Here is a 26,880-nt window from a genome sequence, read left to right as displayed (position 1 = left end):
TATATAAAGAGAATGAGAGAGAAAGGAGAAAATATTTTTCGAATTTCACGATATAATATTATAAATACATTTTAGAATTATGTATATTCAAAATTTATTTATTTTTATACATATAGCAATCGACAATTTATAATTCCCTTTGCAAAATACTTAACAATTTAAAAATATTGAAAACAAAAAGAGAGGGGAAGGGAGAGAGAGAAAGAGAGAGAGAGAGAGAGAAAGAGAGGAAAAAAGATAGAAAAAGATATTATAAAGCTTTCTAATATACTGCATTTCTTATTGTGCCATTTGGTACGAACAAATGGGATTGCTCTTTCAGCGATGCGGGAACGTGCAACATAAAGTCGGTCGTAGCTGCAGTTTATGTGACACGTTTAACTGCAAGCTCTTGCAAAAGCGTATCATTTCATATCGCGTTTACTTGTAATATTCTTCAAGCTAGAAAAATAATAATATCACTTTTTAAAGATATTTTCTGTCATCGACTTTTAATATAATAAGTAAAAATATACTCACACAAGACATATAAATCGGTAAAAATATCATATCAAACAAATAAAATGAATATCACTAAACAAATTCTAAAAGTTTATGACTCTAATCGTTAATTATCGATCAATGCCAAAGAGGTAAGAATTACTCACTCAATATATAAGCCCTTCTTGATCTGCTTGGTCCATCCCAATACAAGTCGCATTAACCTATTGCATTAAAAAGTATTGACATTAACAATAAATATTGACGTTTTTATACTATCATAATTCTAAACTTTAATAATTAACAATGAAATTTATATAAAAAATAAGTCACAAACAATTAGCATACTTATTTCCTTATAAAAGATACCAACATATGTATTAATTTTAATAATTATATAAATTTTTGCATTCCTATATAATAAAATCAATCTCATATAAAAATATCTTAAAAATATGTTTCTCAATACACACATACATACACGCACACGCGCGCACGCATATTATGTTTTATAAATCTAATAAATATAAAAAATAATTTATTTTTTTTTTTTATAAAAAAAATTGTTTTTAATAAAATATGCTCTTCAACAAAATTAAAGCATTAGAAATTGATCCAAAAAATGATGAAATTCAAATATAGTGAGAGCGATGTTTCTGAAAGGTTCTGAAATATTAAAACTGGAAGACTCAGTTTTCATTTTCACACGCTGTCAAGTTCTTTTTCCGACGATAATTATTCTCAAAATAACATCACTTCTAAGTCGACTTTGCGAAAAATTGACAGGAAAACTTTAACTTTAAGATTATATATGCAGAAAAAAAAATTTGATTTAACTTTGTTTCAAATAGTTTAAAACTTGAGGTCTTCTCTTTAAAATGTTTTTTTTTTTTAATTAGATTGTAATTTTCTTTTATCAAGTTATCGCGAGTTGAAATAAGTAGTACATTCCCGGCTCTCTTCTCTAGAAATCTCTAATATGCTGCCAGAAATTAGCATTACTCAACGTATACTACGTAGAGATAGCACGATCAAACTTACATCTTGTATGTGCGCGCGCGCAGGTCACGGTAGAGATAAGGAGACTCCACAATTTGATTCTTTCGTAGTGTTTAATAACTTCAAACCCTCTCTGTTGTGTGTGTGCTCGTTTGTATATGCCCGCGGGACGAAATGTGTATAATCATTCACTCACCCATACTCATGAAATGTAATCCCGACCGTGCTACTTCCACGTGATATAACTGGATAATATTAATGTCGGCGATATATTAAAGATTTCTACTGAAAAGAGCTGAAAGTGCACTAATCATTTTAATTCGCGATAGTTTGATTAAAAAAACAAATCGCAGCTTAATTTTTGAAAAAGGAAAAACTTAAAGCTTTTAAATTGTTTAAAGCAAAATTTTGAAAATTTTCTTTTTCTGCATATATAATCTTAAAGTTTTTCTATCAACTTTTGCCGCGATTAATTTGAAAATGATATTATCTAAAGAAGGATCATCAAGTAAAGAGTTTGACAGCTTTTAAAAACTGAGATCATCAGCTTTAAAATGCTTTGAGAAACATATTGCTCTATAATCATTTTTCGCAAAGTTACATACATTAAATTTCATTTTTTCGGCCAATTCAAAGTGCTTTAATTTTGTTGGCGAGTATATTATGGCACACATAACGACATGTATAAAAATATTTTCAAAAATTTAATCCTGATCTAACAACAATAAAAAAGTAAGTAATAATGATAAATTTATTAAGAAAATGTGTTAGAAAATATTGTTTTGTAGGTTGTAGTGCATCTAACACATCAATATGTATATTTAAATCACTTATAGTTCATATGTATATATTACTTATACATTGTTAAGCTTAAATTTGAAATCTAAGTTAGAAATAAACGTGTGTCTTCTTGAAAAGTGTGCGTGTAATTTGGATTTCTGATAAATTGAGAACCATGATGTACCCTATTTGCCCCCCCTCCCCAAAGTTTACTCAAATATAATATATCGATATATAACATGCTCTTTAATACATAATTTAATAATGTTATAATGATGTATCAACATTTAATTAAGAATATGATATATTAAAAAAAAATACAAGATGTAAACATGAATATAGTTTGCACACTTAAACATTTAATTGCATAAATATCGTACATTTAATAAATATGCACACGTCAGTGACATGCAGCGGTGTAAGCTCGAATGTTAATCGGGTTCCTTAATTGCAAAGAGCAAACCCGTAGCTCAAAAGTAAGGCGGAATCCGAGGAAATTTCCGTCTCGATTAAAATGAGACTCAAAGTGATTTAGCAAAAGGTAATTGCGACTGACTCGTTAGCGTCGCTCGATAGACGAGGTGAGACAAGGCCACACATAGATCCCCTTTAGCTGAGCGGCGCAATGGAATGCACCAAAATTAGAGAACCGCACCGTCCGCAAGCAATAGTAACGCATAGTTGTGGATCCGTCTGAACACTGCGTTCAAATCAAATTACAAATACCACAATAGTGTGACAAGCGACAAAGTTATATATTTTGTCGCACTATTTGAACATGATGGATATTGTGCATGTATCGTGCGCACCAATCATTACTAAACTAATTAATAAACATTAAATTAATGACCAATATCATTAAAACGAAAGAAAGAAAGAGAGACAATATATCCGAAATTAATTTTTTGATACAGTTAAAGAGCATGATATTGGTCATTAATATATATATATATATATATTATATATATTAATATTATATTTGAGTAAGTTTAGGGAAGGGGCAAATAGTATACATCATGGTTCAGAATTTATCAGAACCCCAAATTAAACGCACGCTTTCCAAGAAGACACGCGTTTATTTCTGACTTAGGTTCCAAATTTAATGCATACATATAATATGAAAAAATCAACAAATTTTATAAACTGAATTTTGTAGTAAATATAATTGTAATTAACACATAACATTTTGCATTTTTTCCAGAATTTGGCAATGATTAATGCAACGAAAAGGTGATGTGGCGAAACTTTGGTTGGATGGCCATTCTGGCTACATGGACGATCTTTCTGATTTTGAATAGCGGCTTAACTGGTGAATGGATCTTCAATAATCTACAAATCAACAATGAATACACTTCCTATAAAGTTCACCAAGGATCAGCATCCTCTACTTTCGATAGAAAAGCAATTTACGATTCTATATTACGACACGCAAAAAAGAATTTCAAATCGAATGATCATTTGTCGATGCATACGAAAGCAGTTTTCCTGGAATTCAAAAACATGGAAAATCGCGATTTACGACTCAGTGGCTATGAAAAGGACGACACGGTGGCAAATGCAATAGCTATGCCAGGGTATTCAAAAGACACTGATTCTGATAAAAATTCTTGGCTGACTACAAAAAAAGTAGCAACAAAAAATACGTGGTTATTAAACATCATCATTATGGAAAAATCGAGAAATACAAAAAAATATAAATTTGTATCCAATCTGCATGTACCACCGTCCCATGAATCGAAAAGTACTTTGAGGAAGAAAAGAAGTAAAGAAAAAACGATCTACACATTCTCGAACGATCGTAAAAAGGCAGCAAAGATAAGACGCGACACTCGGGCGTTTGACAAGAAAAGGGAATGGCACAGGAAAAAGCACAAAAGGGAGCGAATCTTTAGCAGAGAAAACGGAGGGACCGCATTCTTCCCCGACGAATTCACAAAGCACTCGCGCAACGGCAGTTCTATACGAGAATTTAAAAATTCCGATATCTTAAAGTTAGAAACTATTGAAAACACCGAGTTAAGGCGCGCCGACGAGAAACGTGAATATAATAGAAACGACGAAAATTCTCGCCAAAGTTTGACGAAAAACGGCACGGATAAATTGATGTACGTGAATGTTGAAGCTAACGACGGATCTCGGATATTGGAGACAACTTTCCCAAAGTATTCGAGATTAAAAGAAAATCAGAATCTTGGGAATGTGGGTTCTGTTACAGACAATACACTTACGGAGAATTCGCCGTACAAGCGTTCCGTGACAGTCGCCTGGACTACGTTAATCTTCAACTCCAAAATCTCAAACGCAAACAGAGAAGTTGGTAACAAAGAAAACAGGGTAAATCCCTATCATTCCCCGAAGAACGAATATTCGAAATCCTATAAAACAGGTGGATTTCCAGTAAGCGAAACTTACAAACGCCACCAATATTCAAAGATAGGGCTTAAAGTCAATACAGATGCGCGCGAAGACAGAAAAGGGAACGTCGGCGATATTGTCGATTCGTTCACGTTTCACTTACCGAATTCACTCGATAGTCATTTCGCTGGGGAAAGAAGCGTCAGTTTTATGAAAGGTTTTTCTTTACAAAAAGAAAAGAACGCTTTGAAGATGGCACGGAAGACACCTGGCTCGCGACGTGAATATCAATCTTTTATAAAAAATATAGGCGCAAGAATAAATAAAAAAGCGACAGATCTTAACAAATTGCAGATACAAAAAAGAACGAGAGAGAGAGAAATTATCGCTGGTGCAAATTATGCGACGCGCAACGACCTTGAAACCGAACGTGATCTGTTACCAACTAATTTATTCGCCACGGGAATCGACAGAGCAAAGTTAGAATATCCAACATCAGCGCGTATTTCAATCACGCAGGAGAGGAATCCGATGCATGCACGATACGTGAGGTCCAACTCGGACTGCAAGCATCCACGGACGACTGATTACGAAGCCCAAGTTAGTAACGCGTTTCGGTTCGGCCTATGGAATGTCTCCGGTTCATCGAGGCTCGCAAAATTCGGTAAACCCCTCGACCAGAAAGCTCATAGTCGTGTAAAATATTTGCGGAAATTCGATGCGATCGATATCGATGCACAGCCGCAACGCATCACTAAGATAATTGATGGAAGATCGGAACGTGATGGAGAACTTCGAAGAACTTTAACCGAGAACGAATCTATCTCTCTCGATGCAACGAATGTCGGCGATAATCCGACCGAGATGCGGGTGATTAATGGATATGCGCAGTCATCGGGTAAACCTACGGATGAGCTGGGATTAGAAAACGTCAGAATTAGGAGTCGAGATGGAAATCATCCTGACATACATGAAGAATCTGGATTTTATTCACAAAGTAGCGGTATCCATAATTCAAAGTATCGACGATACAAACGTCACGAAATTCGAAATTCTCTGGGGAATCCGACATCAACTGAGCTCGATAGTGAGACGTGGAAGACGTTCGATACGATAAGACCAACAACATCGAACTTTCTGATTAAATTTACAACCAATCCATCCGTTTCGGTCACTCAAGCAAGTAATATGGATCAGATATCAACTAACGCGAATTTTCTCACAACTGTAAAAACACTGCCGTCTTCGGGATATCGAGAATTCCCGAAAGAATGGCAATCGATTCCGTCGACGACTACCGATTACGAGTTACAACATACATATGCCTCGGCGGGAACGGGTTCCAACGGATCTGATTCATTAGAGACAATGCTAGTAGATATTCCGAAAACATTCAACGTCAGCTCGATAGACGCGCCGGCGTTTCTAATCAAGACGCTTGATCGATCGACGGCAATCACTAAAATAGACAATTCCGTTATTCTGAAAGAAATTTCCTCGGCACCAGAAATAAATCTGCAAGTATTCAACACTACGAATAGGAGTGTCTTCGACATGTCGTTAATTAAACCCATTAATTTACGAGAGAAATACGGAATGCATGGAAACGGCTCGATCATCTCTACAGTCGAACCGTTTCCTCAAAGGAGCATCAATTCCCCTCGAAATGTCTTGGAGGACATCACGACGGAGAATGTCAATGATTCATCGACCGACGACGCGCTCTCTGAGCAGTGGCCCGTAAAGCACAGCGCGGTGGTAGAAGGTGATCTCGTTCTCGGTGGACTGATGATGGTGCATGAAAGGGAGGACACAATTACATGCGGACCCATAATGCCTCAGGGTGGCATACAGGCATTAGAGGCTATGCTATATACATTGGATAAGCTCAACGATCGGGAGATCGTGCCGGGCGTCAAGATCGGGGCGCACATACTCGACGACTGCGACAAGGATACGTACGGTCTTGAGATGGCGGTGGATTTCATTAAGGGTACGTAAGCGTCGCGAAGCCTGATTACATGCTTATTTATGCATATTGCTCGTAATTTTATCGTCGTGTGTGTGCGTGTTCCATATAGCAAAATTTTATCAGATATTTTATCAGACATAATGATATCGCAAAGCTCAAGGCATGAAAAATTTATAAATCTTGCAATTTTTATATCTGTTTCTATCCCTTGCTATAAATTGATTCGAAAAATACGACAATAATTTTTCTGGCATAAATCTTTCTGCAATATTATTTATTCTCATTTTAACTTACTTTTTATTAATGTTTTTATTTTTACTAGCTTAATTCTTATGTGTAATTGCTTTTTCATATTTTATATAAAAACTAACTTAAATTTTATATAAAAACCCCTAAGTTTAAATTTTTTTTGTTTGCTAAAATCGAGCGAAACCTCGTATGAATATTGAGTATTCTTCGAAGAGAATTTCCGATATACTGCAGCCATTTGATGAAAGCGTTATGACGATGCGGCCCTATAATATCTTGGGAGAAATTTCCAGCCAGGAAATTACGCTAGCAAAACCACCGCGGCATAATTTCTGGTAGAACGAACTTGTATTGACTTATTTCGTTATCGCCTTGATGCAGCGCAACTATTAGATTTATATGCTTGAGATGAAAAGCATATATACATATGCATTAAAAGTAACACTATTACTCCTTTTGAACGCGTTCATTTGATGGAGAATAGAGAGGAATTGCCTTTAAAACTGGTTTCGATCTTTATTAACATCTATGAATAATGCATATTCGCGATACTCCGTTTGTTTTACCGTTTTAATTTCCTCCTGCGTATTAAAAAATAAAAAATAAAAAAATATAATATTGCAAGCAAAAAAAATCATAATTCTAAATTTATTCAAACGGCAAATATATTTTTATTTGAGGCCTTAACAAAGATTGCAGATAGCGGGAGCAACATTAGTTAAGGCTACTTTTGTATTTAAAGGTAGGTAGGTAGAGAGGTTTATATTTATCAAGAATAAATAAAGCGGTAGTAAACATCAGTAGGCCAACGTTCTACATTCTTGAAAAGGTATGATCTGCTGTCGGTAAGCTTTCAGTCGAGAAGATTTCATCGAGCTTTCCGCGAGGTAACGACAATTTCACAGAAACGCGCGGAAACGCCAGCGTACGATAAATTAGAAGATTTATCTTATGTTGGCGTTTCTGCGCGTTTTATCGCTAATATAACTATAAAAAATATCGCAGCAATAAATGTTGATGATTTGTACTGTAACATAGAGCGCTTTTTTACTTTTCACCCGATGTGCTTTTTAACTTTCAACAGAATGTTTCTTATGAAATATAGAATCTAACGGAATCTCGCTTTAACTATAAAAATTATATGTGCATCTATTATTTTAATATCAAAATTAAATAAATCATAATTTCATCTAATAAATGATATATGATAATATTTTGATTGTGGGATAAAAATGTGTGTATGACATTTCTTTTTCTTTTGAAAGATACTGAAATTCTGAAAATTTTACAATCCGCCGAGTTTTCGCAAAAATATCACTTTGAGTTAACACATTCGCTTGCTTTTGGGGCAATATGTAGAATCATCTGAAATTCAAAATAAGCAGTCGCTGCATGCAGTAAAAATTTCTCCGCGCCGAACTCGACAAAAGTTACGCTGTAAGAAAAGTGACACGCCACGAGCTCATAATAACACCCGAGAAATTAAAGTCGTTGTATTATTCAACGGATAGCACACCGGAGCAATGCGGACTATCTTCGCCGCGCAGAATAGGAATTTTCTATTCAACTCTCATATTTAATCTTGACCCAGGTTAATAACTGCCGGTGAACGCGAAGTACTGCTGTACTGCTGCAAGCTTGCGTTCTACCAGCTGACACCCCAACTCGTTGATATTCACGGTAGTAGTAATCGGTTTTATTGATACTTTCGCGGAAGAGGGACTTAAGCGGCTTATACAGACGCGAACAGGTCATGCGCGCATAACGTTTGTTCGAAACGAGACCATGAAAACTTGTCAAAAATAATATATACGATACACGAAAAGGATTTGTTAAATAAATCTTACTGAGCTCTTAAAATATTCCAACAAGTATATCAACTGATCATTTAGAGATATTAATGTTTTCTTTTTTCCATTAAGGAAAATTTTTAATTTGCGTCATTGATATATTCGACAAAATTGTCACATCCATTTTTTCATTTCTTCACATACATAATAATGCTGTAGAATTATTTAACATTTATAGAATAATTTTATACGAGCATTCTTGTAAACATACAATTTTAAACATTTATACGTTAAAGATAAATATTTAAAGCAAAATTGTAATAACAAAAGATAAAGAATAATACTTTGTATAATCCGTTTCTGTAATAAAGCTCTTAACATACATTCTATAACATATAAATATGTACATATATATGCACACAATTTTTTATACAATTCGCTTATTATATCATATATAGACGTGTGAAATTTAATGTAATAAAATTATGCAATATCGCATAAATTACATAACGAAAAAAATCTATACGATAAAATCACGCGATTCTACAGGAGAGACGCGCATCCATTTCCATAATATATATATATATATATATCATATAGACGAAAATAGCTGTTAAAGATAAACGGATTGATTTTACATATTTGCGGTATTAATTTTATACGAGCATTCTTGTAAACATACAATTTTAAACATTTATACGTTAAAGATAAATATTTAAAGCAAAATTGTAATAACAAAAGATAAAGAATAATACTTTGTATAATCCGTTTCTGTAATAAAGCTCTTAACATACATTCTATAACATATAAATATGTACATATATATGCACACAATTTTTTATACAATTCGCTTATTATATCATATATAGACGTGTGAAATTTAATGTAATAAAATTATGCAATATCGCATAAATTACATAACGAAAAAAATCTATACGATAAAATCACGCGATTCTACAGGAGAGACGCGCATCCATTTCCATAATATATATATATATATATCATATAGACGAAAATAGCTGTTAAAGATAAACGGATTGATTTTACATATTTGCGGTATGAACGGATAATTTTCAAACCAATAGATTTTTATAACCTGTTAATTAATATTGTATGCCGAATTTTCCGTTGAGAATGTCATGAGCAGTGCGGTTTGTAATTATTATTGCATTCGATACAATCGAACTCTGCGTATATAGAGCGCACCGCGAAATTGCTACAATGCGATTGTCACGTGAGATATTAGCCGCTTCATACGATACTTGAAATTCGAAGTATCATTAATAAAATACATGAAAAATTTTCTTTAACTTTATATTGTATATATACTTTGCTACAATATTGATTTAACATTAAATAATTATAAATTAACATTAATAAATATGAGTATGCAAAGAATGGAGAAATAACTCGACAATTTTCATTTTCATTTACTTATACAATATCTTAATAATTCTTGCAAGATGGCTATTAAAGACTTAGAAAGTTATTAACGACTTAAAAACGAACAATTTAAAAACACTATTTTTCAATGCGTACTCAACCGAAGTACTCCAATAGAAAAGAATGATAAAATTGTAGCAATCGCATGGAAATGACAACTTTCATGTCATTTACTTATATCTTACAATTAGTAATTATCGCAAGAAGACTATTAACTGCGAGATAAATATTCGAAAGTTACAAAAATAAATTACTTTCTTCTCATATGTCTAATTTAATATATAAAAAAAAGTATCCTTTTAATTCAACCGTGGCAGAAACGCACCGTTGCTATTCAAAGCTTCCTGCCGAATTGTGCATTCGTGAGTACTGGGATTCATATCTGATGGGCGCACGGCGAACGACGTCGTACCCCGTTGTCATTAGAACACGGCGGTTTTTGCGTTCGGACTGCACGCGAGCTCTCGAGATAACGTTACTCCTAGTAGCGAACACCGCAATTTGTCACGACTTGCTTCCCGACGAGCGATTTAAAAACAACATTTTTCAACCTGCAGTTCAGCCGAGGCACCGCAGTAGGAGATAATGGCAAAATCGAAGCAATACCGCTGTACCGCACGGAAGTAAGCGGTATAATAACGATTTTATGAAAGTTTAATCGGACTGGAATATCTCCAGCGGCGAATGGTATTTTTGTCTCGCAACAAAAATTTATAATAGAGAACTTCACTCGTGTGCAAGAATGACAAAGAATCTGCGAGGTTATATATCTGCCCGTTGAAAAATTTATTTCTATAAGTATAAAACGAGAATGCGGATAACAATGCCGTATACCAATCGGGAAATGATTAATATATCTTTTACGATATTACGAAAAAGTTCATAAAAGACGAAAAAAATGTAATATAGTATAAATTTATAAACAAGACTCTCTTTTAATCTTTGATGAATCTTTAATATTGAGAATCTTTAAAAACTCTACTTCGATAAAATGTTTATAAAAGGCGATAGACCAAGAGAAAGAAAGAGAGAGAGAGAGAGAGAATTGCAGCTGTTTGATGTAAATTTCGGATATTGTCAGACTTTTCCAGATATGCTAATAAACGCGTTCCTCTTTTTTTCCTACAAAAGTCCCGAGTTGTTGATCAATGTTACGAGAAAGCTACGCTGCGGTAGAATATTTAAACGCGCGCTCGTGGCCGATATATTGGAACATCAAACGCGCTCTTGCTTCCTTTGTGTGAAAACGCCAACATTGTGTAATATATCCTTATATCTATTTCTCGCTATTTTTCGAAACTTTCATCACTTGCGTCATCACTTTCAGCAAATATCCGGGAAACGCTATCTTAACATTACGGAAAATCATTCAAACGAATGACACATACAATATCACTGCAAATATCACGTCTGTTGACATTTTCCACACGTATTGCGAAAACGTACTCGGGTAGTCAATTTGCAAAACAAGTTATCCTTGCAACAATGATTTGTAAATTTAATTATATCTTTATCTTAAAAAATTTAAATGAAATTACGCAGCGAGAAAATGCATACGTTCGCATAAAAAATTTAAAATTGACATTAAAGGGATTGTTAGCATAGAGAATTAAATCGATAAACTTTTCTCTCTTATAAATTCGTTATAGGACAGGATCATATTATGGCGCATAGCTTCGCAAATAAAAACCACAAGGATTCATTAACCGACTAGCGTCTAACGAGATTTAAACTGGAGCTTCCGTAAATTAGTGCGATATACATAATGGAGCTTTTTTGCTAGGTTTAGTCTCAACCACAGGTATTTGCCGAAGTGTTTGTTACAAGCACTTTTCTCATAATTTTTATCTCATTACCAAATGCAATGCAAAGAATCCCGTGTAACTAGAAAGAAGAAACAGAAAAAAACATATATCAGAATGAAGAATGTGCATCAGATGAGTTTGCACGAAAAGAGCTAAAAAATACGCATGTACGCGGTTACAGTGTGCATCGCAATAAAAAAATTTAATTCACTCGACAAAATTAAATTAGTAATATAAATTTGATTATCTCTAGAAAATATACAGAAGGATGTGAGGACAGTTTAATTAGCGAAATACCAAAGCAATATATTTTTTTAATTTAGAAAAAAATTTTAATATATTCGACAAAATATAAAGCATGTGTTGCATAAGATTAGTTGATGTCCGTTATTCTACGTTTTCGCAGCAAGAAAATTCAAAAGGATAAATGCAGAAAACCTGTATGTTTAATGCAGCACTATTTAGAATCAAGATTGTGTTCAAAATGAATAATAATAGAAAAAGAGAATAATTTTCTCGAAATAAGAAGAATCATTTCTCATGCTCGTTATGTTAACGTTCGAGAATCGTGACTCGGTGAAAGCTAATCCGAGAGGCAAAGCTTTAGATATTCTTAACAAATCACAGCCGATTGCACGGTTGCGACCCGGCATTTAACGAACTTATCTCGGTTCGCCTCGAGAGAATTGATCACCAAGATATAAGACTTCCGGCACGAATTTCCGAAGCCATCTCGGTTAGCTCCGGCTAGGTAATCTCATAAGTAACTGCACAAAAACACGCCTAATCCATTTTCCACGGCCATGATGTACTAAGAACGTGATCGCTATCGTTATCCTCCGTTTTGCAATGCTGTTCAGTGCATATTCGCAACTTTATAGATTTAACGAACGGATAGCGCATCGTTTTATTTCTGTTACTCTTTACTCATAGCTGCCTCCGCCATCGAGCGAATTAAACGACATATGAAAAAAGTCGTTAAATCTTCTTTGATAAAAACATGATGGTAACGCATGCATCAATTTTTGTTTGCGCTATCACCTCTTTTCGTTTACGCTTTGTGCACAGCAAGCTGCACATTATCAAACTACGATGTACATATCGTATCATCTCTTGCTAAATTTTACGTCTCTTATTTTTATTAGTTTCCAAGCTTCCACATTATATGTAAAGGCCGAACCCTTTTTTTCAATTTTTTACATACACGATTTTAATAGTATCCACCTTTAGGGATAAACTTAATCGCAAAAACCACATGCGAACTCATGCATCAATTATATCGCACGAGTCTGCACACTGTTCTATGCATATACGTATTTTTGTATGGTTGTACAATATAATAGATTCGTGAACTATTACGCGTCGCGGAAGCAACTTCCGTACCAAATTTCGGGGTATAACTCCGCGCGAAACAGATGTTGTACATTTCTAGAAATTGCTCCCAATTTCTCGATAAATTAATCACAGAATTGGTGCAGCGCCAGATCGGGTTAGCACGGTCGCTACTGGTCATCGTATAGTTTTAGCGTCGCTCACCGAAAATTAAACCACGTTGCGGATTTAAAGACTGTAGAAACGCGATTATAGATCGGAGTATCCGTAACGTTCTATCGTGTTGATCCACGCGACGAATTCTAAGATGTACGTACGAATTGATACTTTAAGTGGATACGATAAAATCGGAGTAAATTAATTTGTCGATCTCTCAGCAATTGATACGTTCTAATGAAATAGCTGAATAACTCTTCTCTTCGATTGAGATTCTCACTTATCTTGTCTCCTCTCCAATTACTATCTCTGATCATGGCATCGATCGTATTTCGTTGCACAACTCGAACTTCATGTAACCGTATCTCGTACAATGTAATGGAGAGAGTGATGTGAGAGTTCGATTTCGCAAAAAAACTCTAGATAATACTGAGGTATGGCAAGACAAAGCTTATTGCGATGAATCGATATGACCACGATATTATTCAATTGACGCTTTTTTTCTAATAAATGAAGTTATTTAGAAATGCTCGAAAATAGTGAAATAGCTGAATAACTCTTCTCTTCGATTGAGATTCTCACTTATCTTGTCTCCTCTCCAATTACTATCTCTGATCATGGCATCGATCGTATTTCGTTGCACAACTCGAACTTCATGTAACCGTATCTCGTACAATGTAATGGAGAGAGTGATGTGAGAGTTCGATTTCGCAAAAAAACTCTAGATAATACTGAGGTATGGCAAGCTTATTGCGATGAATCGATATGGCCACAATATTATTCAATTGACGCTTTTTTTCTAATAAATGAAGTTATTTAGAAATGCTCGAAAATAGAGGCTTGAAGATGCCAGATTCATTAAAATAATAAAATTAACCACGGCATACAATTGAAATATTTTGCTACGTATCTTATCCTATTTTAAATAGAATTGTGCATTCATTTCCAAATTATTATGATTGTTAACTTACACAATTATTCTTTGCAATAAGAATTTTATTTTTTGTATCAATTATGGGTAACACATTGGAAAATCGTACGCGAAATCGTACTGATAAAACGATAAAACGTTCAAAACGTATTGCAATGCAAATCACATAACGACACAATTTCTATCGTGCTAATGTGTCGAAATTGTTCACGTAATGGATAAATCATAAGCAAGATGTTCTCATCTGTTTCTTCGATCGTTTGCATAAAAATATCATTGCATAAAAGTCGAATAACTAATATTATAAGGAAATGGACAATAAACAACATGGAAAAAATTTTTTTTTTAAAAGCAGATAACGATTATGTAAGCGTTGATAAAGGCTAGCACCGCATGCATTATCATGTACGCTAATTAACGCGCTGTTTTAACTGGATAAAGTTACTTATGATATCTCAAATACGAAACATCGATATGAAAATACTTTAAAACAGATATAATAGATTATTACCAAACGAGAAAGAAAGAGAAAGAGAAAGAATAATCAATAACTCGTATAAAGATAATTAATAAAACTTGATTGTATTTATATCACTCACATATAATATTAACGCAAATATATATTCAAATATATTTGAAAAAATGTATTATATCATTTCTCATCTTTACAATTTAATTCAAATATAGAAAATACAGAAGAATATTCTTTTATATATTTATATATATTTACATATAAAAAAATATTCTTCTAATCTTTTAAAACAGATTTTTGCATATTATTTTCAAACTTTCGAATAGTACTAAAAATCTTTTTAAAGTCAAAAGAGAACATACCTTTCTTTTATGAATACTATTCAAACGCTATTTAGATTTTAATCAAATAATACTATTATTCTCGACACAATTCTATTCAGATCAAAATATTGCACGATGACACTGAGCCACTATATAATCGTTTGACAAAGATTAGCGCAGATCATTATTTGAAACGACAGAAAAGAGGAGTCGTCAAGACATAGGGAAGAGAAAGAACCTATGAGAAAATGGTCAAAGGAGAGGGAACGAAGGGTAGGAGAAGAGGATGGTAGGAGGGTTGATACGTTCGAGGAGGGTAGCGTTGATGCAGTCGCACCAGCCAGTCAGTGGCTGCTACAGCACAGTAACGCGCGCGCGTGCTCCTTTTCAAAACGTTTCCCTAAACAATTTTCGCGATAAAGCGCAAATTCTCGTCGGAAGATATGACATAAAATTCGCTCCAATTGCCACAATAGTGATTATATAGATAATTGCCATTCCTACTCGCCGATGAGATTTCTCATTTCCCGCCGTTCGCGATTCCGACACGTCGATGGTGATCCGCATGGCATTCAAGTGACATAAAAAACGACAGCTTTTTCCAAAGTATTTTAAAATTCGTAAAGACTTCGCGTAAAAGTCAAGTAATGTGGACAGTAAAATGTGTACGAGATTAATTTTTACCGCTATAAAATAAAACTTCGGACGAAGATAATGCGTAATTAAATAGGTGAACAGTAACTAGGAAAAAGCTATTTTTGAAGACAAAAGATCCTTTCGAATAATACCAAGCTCTCGGGCTTGCAATTCGATTGCACATTCATCATACGTTTGTGACATCGATGATTTATCACTGCGGGATCAGGTATATCGCTATCGATCGCCGGTTAAAATGTCCTGTATTATTCGGGCAATTATTTATCCAAGTTTATTCGGAAAATCATTAATAAAGAAATGATTAGTATAAAACAATTAAAAGAAAAAACAATGAAATCGCTTCTTTATACCGTATTTATGGGTAATAATCATTTGTTTAAATGATTATTTAATTTAACGTGTAAATGCAGACTTTTTCTTTTAGCGACTTTTCGAATTAACGACTTTTCTGATACTACAAAAAAATTCGCAAGAACATTAAACGGTTCTTTTTGTGTACCGAGACAAAAAATAAGTTTTTCATTTTTTCCAAGCAAGAATAAATGATGTCGAAATGAAATTGATCAGCTTAATCGGTTTTCGGGCCCGAGGTTTTCGCTCGATCAAGCGATAAAAGATGAAATCAAGTTTATACGTAACTTTTTCAGTCCAGTTTGTTTAAGTTCGATACGATAAAATATCGTGCGCGAACAATATGCTACACCTAGGAACTCAATTATAAATAAGAAATATTATTTTAGAAGTAATGAGAATTGTGTCACATACATGTTGTGCAAACATTTCTTTTCCATTAGCGCTATACTTTATGAGTTTAAGTTACTCTATTGTAACATGCTGTAACACATACTGCACAAGTATATGTCGCGTCAACGACAAAAAATTACTTTATAACGACTGCAGCAATTTCATTTTGACATGTAAGTTCTTGAATAATTCAGAACAAGTTTTCGATATTATCGTCGCCACATATAATTTCAAATAAATTACTTTCTTAATCACCTTGGCTAAGATATAATCTAACTTTCTTGCATAAAAATATCATTAAAAATTTCGACTTTATAAAGCGAGCAGCAGCGACAGCAAAAATCAACAATAAATGAACTTCTTGTCTTACTCTCTCCAAAAGCTTTAGGAAATACGATCCGGAATCCTATTGAGGTTTAAGCAATTTATGATAATAGTTTGAGTACGATGTAGATAGTCTATTATATATAGTCTATTATATATCTTACATATAGCACTGAGTTATATCGCGCGGTTGCTTTGTGACACATTTAATGCGAGTTCGATGAAGATGCTTGCAGCATTTTGGCCCAATTCGGCCCATAAATGAATGGCTTTGCCATTATCGTTAACTCTACTGCTTAATTAGGTACAGGGTAGTTGATACTTCGAAAATTATCATAAATTATCATCTATTAAACGTTTTACCTATTTAAACCAAGCCAATCAGCAGGTTTGCGATGCAATTGTAAATAACAATTAATTCAAGAAAAATAATAAATAATTTTAGTCAAAATGCATCTCAAAGTAGTAAATTAGATAAATTATGTTTCATATAGGTAGTTCGAGAAAATTCAATTATATAATATTATCTATATATACGGCTACGAGAAATATGCATATCATAATTGATATATTGCATAATATTAGAGAGAGAGAGAGAGAGAGAGAAGAGTCATATATTTAATAATTATATGTAAACAAGTTAAATTAAGTTACATTAATTATACTACAAATATGGCGCTCTCTCTCTCTCTCTCTCTCTCTTTCTCTCTCTCTCTTTCTCTCTATATATAAAAGCCTTTATGTATTATATATTGACTATAAAACAGAAATAGTCAAACTTATTTAAAAATATAAGATCTCGCGAAAACTATAGAAATAAAATCATTCCATATCGATTTGTTTCATCTTTTTTTAGTTGTGCCCTTTATTCATTAAGTGCTTTACCAGACATTAATTGATGAAATCATTAAATATTCGCGTTGTCGTCAACAATTACTGATCACTAATACTGATTTGTTTATAATTGCACAGCAAACTAACAGCGAAAATCAATTGATTCGACGAACCGATGTTTCGCAATCAATGTAAATTTAGCATCCAACGAAAAACGACGCACCATTAATAAACGGCCGAGGTGCTATTGCCGTCAACAAAATCGACTTTCCAGTATGCTACAATATCACTACAGAATCGTTATCGTTATTTATTAGTTTATATCGTGTTCACACAGCTAAAAGCCTCTCTCTCTCTCTCTCTCTCTTTCTCTCTCTCTCTTTCTCTCTATATATAAAAGCCTTTATGTATTATATATTGACTATAAAACAGAAATAGTCAAACTTATTTAAAAATATAAGATCTCGCGAAAACTATAGAAATAAAATCATTCCATATCGATTTGTTTCATCTTTTTTTAGTTGTGCCCTTTATTCATTAAGTGCTTTACCAGACATTAATTGATGAAATCATTAAATATTCGCGTTGTCGTCAACAATTACTGATCACTAATACTGATTTGTTTATAATTGCACAGCAAACTAACAGCGAAAATCAATTGATTCGACGAACCGATGTTTCGCAATCAATGTAAATTTAGCATCCAACGAAAAACGACGCACCATTAATAAACGGCCGAGGTGCTATTGCCGTCAACAAAATCGACTTTCCAGTATGCTACAATATCACTACAGAATCGTTATCGTTATTTATTAGTTTATATCGTGTTCACACAGCTAAAAGCGGCGCTGGATATTATTGAGAGAATTTTTCTCGAGTTATAAATAAAATCACTTACAAGATATTACCAAATAATATTAAAAGGGCATAAAAAGAGCAACTAATGCAATTGTGTAACTCGTAAATTCGCAATTATAGTATTCATTATGACCATTTCACAATACTATTACACTATTATACTACTACAATAATGTCAAAATGATGAAAATTAATGTTAAAACAATTAAAACAAATATATGAAAGTTTGATAATGAACTATTGCTCCCCTTTTGCTTAACCAACGTTTTTATAAATTTAATAACAATGTTAAAATTAATTTAAATATAAATTTGAAAGTTTCAAATACAAATTTTCAAGTTTTACTATCTATTAAGATGTTGTTAAACTCAATTTGCCAAAACATATATTTTGGATATTCAAATTGTGCAGCCATTATAAAATTTTCGCCAAAAAAAATTCATAAATTTTATCCGAAAAAGACTGTGTTTTTTATTTTCGTGTTTCTCATACAAGCTACATTTCCTGTTTTTGACAACCGTCGCCATCCTTTTCTATTCTCTTCATTATACACATACATAGTACTGGCTATGTAGGAATGGCGAGCAACAGGTCGTCTAGGAATGACATTTGGTCGTGTTTATATCGAACGGTCGCGCGTGGATATATCAAGCGTTTTCAATGAATCAGAACGCACGTCAGCGTGCAGAAAGAAATTGCACAAAAGCATAATTCCGACGCGATGCAGTGAGAACGTCGAAACTTCCGTCCGGAGCTTGAACCGCGCAACAGGTATGCACATATCCCGCAATAACGAATTACAGCCGATCTCGGTTCTAGCGATCATTCGTCAAGAACCGGAAAGTTCGACAGGAACGATGCAACTTCTGGCGAATGTAGCTGCGTCCAAGTTTTTAATTACAAAGTGGAAGTCGTTATCGACGTGCGACCGCATGTCCGCCTATCTACAATTTCTCGACCATGCAACGTGGCGCTTCGTGACCAAGCAATTTAAACTTGCGGCTTGCACGATACCTGCGGGTTCGAAGCTCGAGAGACATATCATCAAAATATTCGATATCGGTCATCGCATATCTGACGGCGTTGAATAACGATCGTCTGGATACGAATAACACTTAGTTGCATACATATATGAATACTACCTGTAACATCTGTTGTCCGTCCATCTTTTATTGTATGTACTTGAAATATACAAGAGAGGAAGGGGAGAATCGTTAGCGCGACGAGTTCAAATTTATTTTTTTTTCATTGCAATGTTAATATATCACTAGTGTCGACACATAAAACATTTGTGTTCGATAAAACGTGCATTGATTATAATCATCCATAAAATATCCGGATTAATGTTCGATTGAACACGGGAAAAAAAGTGAGAAAAATGGTGTTAGGTAATAGGCAATAAATATTATCTTTCGGGCGTCAAAACGCGGGCGAGAGAAAGAGGGATAATAAGTCATGGTGGAAACAATGGCGAGATCCAGGTCGGCGATAAATCCTTTCCGACTCTTGTGCGTAAATGATGCAGCTCAAATCGACAAACGTTTTGACGTGTAAGCGCGTTAATGCGCTACACATTTCATCCGCAACGTGAAAAAAAAAAAATGTTAAAAAGTTACGATAGCGTAAAGGTCACACGTAAAATTGCATGAAACATAGAAGGGATGGAACGCCGAGAAAGGCAGGTTCTATGTAATAAATGCAAACGGAAGATCACGCGCAGTTTTACAGCGACACGTATGCTGCATCTGCACTACCAAGATGTGCTGTTACATTTACTAGTGGCATATGTCATAGTATATATCATCCCTCACGACATACTCTATATTATTATACCTTTCGTGTGTAGCTTGCCAAATATATCTCAATCATTGAAAAGCTCGTAAATTTTATTCATTATAATCGTATTAATTTTAATATAATCATCGATATTTTCTTTGGAAGAAATATGTCCTTCCTTGTTATCGGCATCTCCAATTGAATATATTTAAATAGATATAAACCAACATCATTATTGTTGAAATAATAAAATTTAAATGAGTTTTTTTTTTAATATCCAAAGATATTTACGAGACGCGTTTCAAATCATAACGTATAAATTACAATAAATTACGTATTTATTTTTCGATATTAATATCTTTTATCTTATATCTCAACTAATATCTTAAAGTGTCGTCAGATTGAAAACAGGAGGGCGCAACATTCAATCTGCGAATCAGTTTTTGCTCACCTTTGACATATACGTTATACATACGAAATATGAAAACCGGGATCAATCGAATCTACCCAAAATCCACGCTGACACATATTCTCGTCGATTGTGCGCAAGACATCCGTTCTTCCGTTCGGGGCTTGCCCGTTGATATTGGTAAGGAAGAGTAGCGACGTAAATCATCGTGAATTCAAAGCCCGAGGCGGACAAGGGAAACATCGAAATCGCACGAACAAGTTCAGGCCGGAAATCCGCGAGAGTCTACCAACAAGCAACATAACTTCTCGATTATGACGTCATGAAGTTTCTGCTCCTGGCGCTATTGAGCTGCATCTGCTCGGCCGACGATCGACGCTCGAGATCTACCAAACAATGGACCAGAAAGATCGACGTCACGAAGATCGAGAATGTCTCGCGCGTGCCGTCGCAGATACGCGACTTGAACTACTTGAACGGATACGTGGACTCGATGACGGATACCTTCGTGAGGTTGCGCCATCACGATCGCGCGAATATACTCCACGGCCATTTTCGCGGCGACGATATAGACCTACGTCACAACCAATCCAGACATCCAATCAGGCATGGACGTCGTCAATTTCGATCGATGGAGAGTCCTCTGATTGCTTGGCCTGTGAAGAAAGAAGCGGTGGTCGAAGGTGATGTCGTATTAGGTGGCCTGATGATGATCCACGAGAGGGAGGACACTATTACATGCGGGCCCATAATGCCTCAAGGAGGCATACAAGCGTTGGAAGCTATGCTCTACACGTTGGATACCCTCAACAAACAAGAAATCATGCCGGGAGTCAAAATCGGGGCGCACATACTCGATGACTGCGACAAGGATACGTACGGTCTCGAGATGGCGGTGGATTTCATCAAGGGTACGTATACACGTTGAAATATGACGACGAGCTTTGACACCAGTAACGTTATACATTATTCTTCTGATATTCAATCTTTCTGATATTATATAACTCTTCCGTGTAAAATAAGATAGCAAGTTAATGAGAACACTTGCGTTTAATCTTTATATTATTATTTCAATGGTCGTATGTAACAGTCAAACAACAGAACTCATCATTCTTATCTCTCATTATCAAGATTTAGTAAATTATACGTACAGATTCAATAAATTACAATTCTCTTTATCAAATACCATTTAATAAATGTAATTTATTATTTTGCACACTCGTAACGGGCCCTGTAATACAGGGCTTAAAAGAAAGTACATATGCTCTTCACAAAAGCCGATATATATTCTCATCGAAGTTGATGTTTGATGTTAACAACACATATTATTAGTACGTTATTGCCAGAGTGGTATTCAACAGAATTGTTCGCACACCACTATTGTATCGTAAAGTAACACGACATAATGTCGATAACGACGTTCAACAACGGATTACTAATATACTACCGCGATAAGCTCCCTCTTTATTGTATCGACTATTCGCAATAGAATAAAACGTATTAGAATAATTTGATAGGAAAATTTATCGTATATCACATATTCGCTGCACGAATTTAGATGTATTTTCTAACTCGGTTTACACACACATATTATGTACTTCATTGCGCATGAAATGCATATAGACTTTCTGAAGCTACTAGAAACAGATTCAAAATACAACAGAACAAAGTTTCATATATGTATAATGTATAAAGTTTTAATCTGATTAACACAGTTGAGTAAATTACATATCGATTCCCAAAATGTTACGTTTCCAGAGTTTACTGGAAAAGATAAAATGTTTATTATTACCACGATAAACGCAAAGTGGTATATGCTCAGCAAACTGTCTATAAAAAAAAAAATAAATAAATAAAAAACAGGAATGTTATATGGAGCGTTTTTTAAAATTATAACTTAACTTACACGTTAAGTTTTTACACGGCCAGGTAGAAATGGCTGTCGCGTTTTTGTGGGGTAATTAGCCTATGAAACTATATTCATCTATTCGTATCGCATATTTCTGTGGCAAAAAATGCCAGCGAACATCGTATGAATATTCTACTTACCGCTAACGGCGGTTCAAGTAAAATTAACTTAGCACAGGTACTGAATATTTAGTCAGCGGTCTTTACGTAATCATAGCGAGCGATTCTTTTAAAATTCTCTTTCCGAGATGAATTTAAATAAAATCCCACGGTCTCCCAAACCGTGGTAATTTCCCCTCTTCTCACGGAGAGAAAAGAAAAACGTGACTTTCCCCTAGAATGATATAAGGATGCCTGCTAAAAAATCAAGCGGTTGGAAGCGAGTCGCAGCCATTCGTTCATTTTAAGCGGCGAGGTAGCAAGACCGAGGGGTTTGGTTTATGAATTTCAATACATCTACGAAAAATAAAACAACACGTTTTTTGCGTAGGGACGTGGACTTTGTTATTAAAAACAGTAAAACTGGGTTACTTAAACGCTCAACTTCTGTTAGTATAAAAATCATACACGATCTATCAAAATCCTGTAAAAAAATATGTAAAATTCGAATTGATAAACACGATGCATATTTCATAGTTGTTATGTGTTAGGTTGATGAGCTATTCGCAAAAAATTGCAAGTACAGTTTGAAAAACTAATATAAAAGGTGCGCAGAAAGCACTATTTCAACCTTAACGCGTGATATATACACTAGCCACCATTAGCTTTATTTTATGACTCCCTGTGTACATTTACTTTCCCGTGCTACTCATTAATTATTTTTCTTCAGTATATCCTCACGTTGACGCATATTCTTAATTCTATGCTTCCGTCCTACTTTCCATAGTGATCAAAAACTTAGGATCTTGTTGCCATATTTAACGCGAAAAGGACGAGAAAGCTACACATCTATTGCTTTCACGGGTTTCTTTTTATTCTAATCTAAGACGGAGAAAAACGAACCAAAAGTATAAGCAAGCCTTCATTAATTTTTTAGTAGTTACAAAATAATTAAAAGTTATCTAGATTGTCATAGAAAAAATCTTTCTGTAACAAAGTTATTATAAAATTAAAAAATTATATATTATCATTGAATTATATATCTACTCTCTTATTAATTTTTGTATATATTTCTTTTCTTGTAATATACTATTTATTATAAATTATTTAAAATATATCATATCATACTAGTGAAAACGTAATGGTGAAAACTGTAATGGTTTTTAATTAATTTTTCGCTACTGTTAAATGTTATCTATGATGAGTCATCGTAAATCGATAAACACTTTTATTGTGAATTAATTTATAAATTATCATCTCTCTCCATATATTTTTAATTAAAAAGTAAATCTCGTTAACCAGTGAATCGTTCGTAAAACATTATTTGAAAATCTTTGCGTCTGCTCGAATGTCATTAGCACCTTTTTAGTGCCTAAGTTTCTAGCAAGCATATTGTGTTAACGCTTGCACATTTGCTAATTATTGCTCTTAGAATATGCGAGAGAAATTTTAATATGACAAAACTCTCAGTAATTCTATGTTATGTAAATGTGCAATACCAAAAGTAATAAAATCTTTCTCTAAAGAATAAAACATTTAATACAATGTATATGCCACAATAATTTTAATAATTTTAACTTACCCAATATTTATATTTTATTATAGTTTCATAGTTTCTAAGCAAATATTTTGTCAGAATAAAATGATTGATAATATTCATTCTTTGCTAATGAGATATCGAATAAATTCAGCCATAACAAACCATTTGATCTTGTTACACGTAAAAATAAAAAAGTACTCACGAGAATCTCGACATACTTCCGATTACAACTACTACATTAAATTCAAAGTATACACGCTATTCTCTGAAACCCTTTAACTCTTCTCGTTAATTGATAATATTTTCCTCTCGTTTTATTAAAACACATAAAGTGTATATACGTGAATATTTGAGAGAATATGCATCAATCGCAATTTGCAACGTTTATTGTATACAGATGGCTTCCAAAATAAAGAAAAATGATCTATCTGATACGAAGTATGAAAAACATACTATATGTTGACACAAAAATGTTCCATTTAAACGCTAATCCAGAAGAGTAAATTAACTTTACAAGTATTTACGATTCATGTAAGCGATCAAAAGTTTGGTGCATACGGTCGCGGATAACACGTATATACACTTATGCATTATTCATATAGCAGACATTAATATGACACCAACATTCTTCCCTAAGCTGCATTTGCAATTAATTTTGTGTTTTATATATTGCATAAAAAATATCAATTATTTAGTAAAGAATAACCTAATTAATTTGAATGCAAATTAATTATTATTATTATTAACTTGACGAATAAAGATATTTAAAATAAATAAAAAGATTAACAAACTCTTATTCACGTTATAATAAATTCAAATTAATTTGAAATTAATGACGAATTATATATATTAACGTATAAGTTATAATTTTTATATAATTCTAAAAGAGTGCATAATATTATTGTATACTTGTACAGTGTAATTTATACAATGTACACTTGGGTATGTAAAAAGCGCATAAATTTAAACGGCTATTAAAAATTAGCTATAAATTCGCCCATTCCCTCGCTGCGATAAAAAAAAAAATATTTGTAATTAGAATCGATTAAATTATTCTGTCTTCATAATCTTCGTTATTAAATTTTGTTATAAAATAACTTGGCACGACTCTATTATACGAGCGTTATAATCTTGACGTTAATAAATAAGGAGTGAAAACGTACGCCCATGCCGTATTAGCCGTATAAATTTGAAGGAGATCCGGGATTATACAAGCGCGAGTTATAGGATTGCCACAACGGATAGTCATACCATGGAAACTCTACATTGCTGTCGAGAGGAAATCGTCGCCCTTGCTACATCTTATCCTCGCAATAACGTTGGAAGACCACAAAAATTTTCTCCGATATTTCATCCGTCTGTGCCGCGAGTTTCAAGTTTTGAGTTTCAATGCGTACTTTGTTGTTGTGGGAAAACGAATTATTGTCGCCAATTATGTACGTCGTGGGAACACAAAACTTTTTAACTGACAATTTCAACAGCCCGTTTTGAAATTATAGCAGTATGACTTTTCACCAAAGTTAAAATTCGTGATGTTTGTTGTGTGGTGTTGCTGTATATGTTGTATTCAATCTTCTATGAAATTGCAAAATGTATTCGCAAATAAAAGTCTCCTTAATTCTAACATACTTTTTCGAAAGTTTGAAAGATTTCGAATTAGACAATACAATTATTTGAATCGATTATAAATTATCTTGCTATTAAAACAAAATAATTCCCATGACACACAATATGAAAAGAGTTTCATATAAGAAATTTCATTTAAATGTTTATTCCAAAGAGAACTAGTATTTTTATAAATAAAAAATAACGAGAAAAAAATTTCAAAAACATTTTATATTCCAAGATTTCTTTATTTAGTGTTTTATAAGCACTTATTTATTATTTTACTTTTTATTTCGTTATCTTTTCGAGTTTAATCATTGCATATATTAAGATATGGAATATTCAGCATCAATAAAGATAAATGTAGAGCAGCAAAATTGAAATAGATAAAAAAAATGAGATCATTTCGTAGTCGTACAAATGTCCTAAAGTTACAAGTTAAAAAATAGCATCCTTTGTCACTAAAATTTGTCATTTTTTATCTCCGCTGAACAAGACAGCGACCGTACGTGCTTGATCGCCTTTGACATCCGTTCACGTTAGGTATTTGATCGCATAAATTTCCGTGACCCGCATTACGGTCCATAATCGCGATAGGCGTCGACAAACGAGATAGGTTGAAACAAGATAGGTCAATACTTTGTTATATGTCTAATAATATAGGTAAAACGAGAACATTCGTTGTAATTAAATCGCCTAACATAATGCAATTCATATATTTTTTCATAAGTAATAATTATGTAGTAATAAATTAAACAAAAAACATAAAATTTTTATTCTTTTCAGCTACTATTTTGTCAAATTTTTCCTATATTAATTTTCAAGATTTATTTAATAATTATAATATTACATATACATAAGAGAAACTGTGCACGTCTGCAAGAATTATATTAAACTATTGATTCATTTTAACTTCTTTAGATGATCTATAATGCATAGCAAAATTTAGACAGAAGTCTATTTATAATGTACTATCTATGTATATCCCCTAATATATGTATGAATCTAATTTATTTATATATTTATTTATATATTAATT

The 26,880-nt window shown here is 33.5% G+C and overlaps 3 protein-coding genes across 3 annotated transcripts in view; 2 read left to right on the top strand and 1 right to left on the bottom strand.

Annotated features, from left to right (window-relative positions):
• The window catches only part of LOC115239258, a 165,013-nt gene that overhangs the window by 71,163 nt on the left and 66,970 nt on the right, over nucleotides 1-26,880 (top strand). Inside the window, exon 2 of the mRNA XM_029813689.1 lies at nucleotides 3,461-6,607. Coding sequence (XP_029669549.1) covers nucleotides 3,493-6,607 — 3,115 coding nt within the window. The 5' untranslated portion in view covers nucleotides 3,461-3,492. The remainder of the gene's footprint in view (nucleotides 1-3,460; nucleotides 6,608-26,880) is intronic.
• LOC115239256 (COP9 signalosome complex subunit 7) overlaps nucleotides 127-26,880 on the bottom strand; it is a 100,333-nt gene continuing 73,579 nt past the window's right edge. The window contains exons 4-5 of the transcript XR_003884614.1: nucleotides 648-704; nucleotides 127-441 (exon numbers count right to left, since the gene is read on the bottom strand). The gene's annotated coding sequence lies outside the window, so the exon portion shown is untranslated. The remainder of the gene's footprint in view (nucleotides 442-647; nucleotides 705-26,880) is intronic.
• LOC115239257 lies at nucleotides 15,437-23,739 on the top strand. The gene is made up of 2 exons (XM_029813688.1): nucleotides 15,437-15,952; nucleotides 20,681-23,739. The coding sequence occupies exon 2, from the start codon at nucleotides 21,012-21,014 to the stop codon at nucleotides 21,615-21,617; it is 606 nt and encodes a 201-aa protein (XP_029669548.1). The 5' UTR covers nucleotides 15,437-15,952; nucleotides 20,681-21,011; the 3' UTR covers nucleotides 21,618-23,739.

This window comes from Formica exsecta, unplaced genomic scaffold (assembly GCF_003651465.1).
Source record: "Formica exsecta isolate Colony F162 unplaced genomic scaffold, ASM365146v1 scaffold37, whole genome shotgun sequence".
Lineage (NCBI taxonomy): Eukaryota > Metazoa > Arthropoda > Insecta > Hymenoptera > Formicidae > Formica > Formica exsecta.
Note: the sequence above shows the minus strand (reverse complement) of the source record. Positions and strands in the feature narration are given on the sequence as shown.

What these genes read in the sequence shown, in the direction of transcription:
- LOC115239257 (XM_029813688.1), top strand. Translation starts at nt 21,012, where the DNA reads ATGAAGTTTCTGCTCCTGGCGCTATTGAGCTGCATCTGCTCGGCCGAC.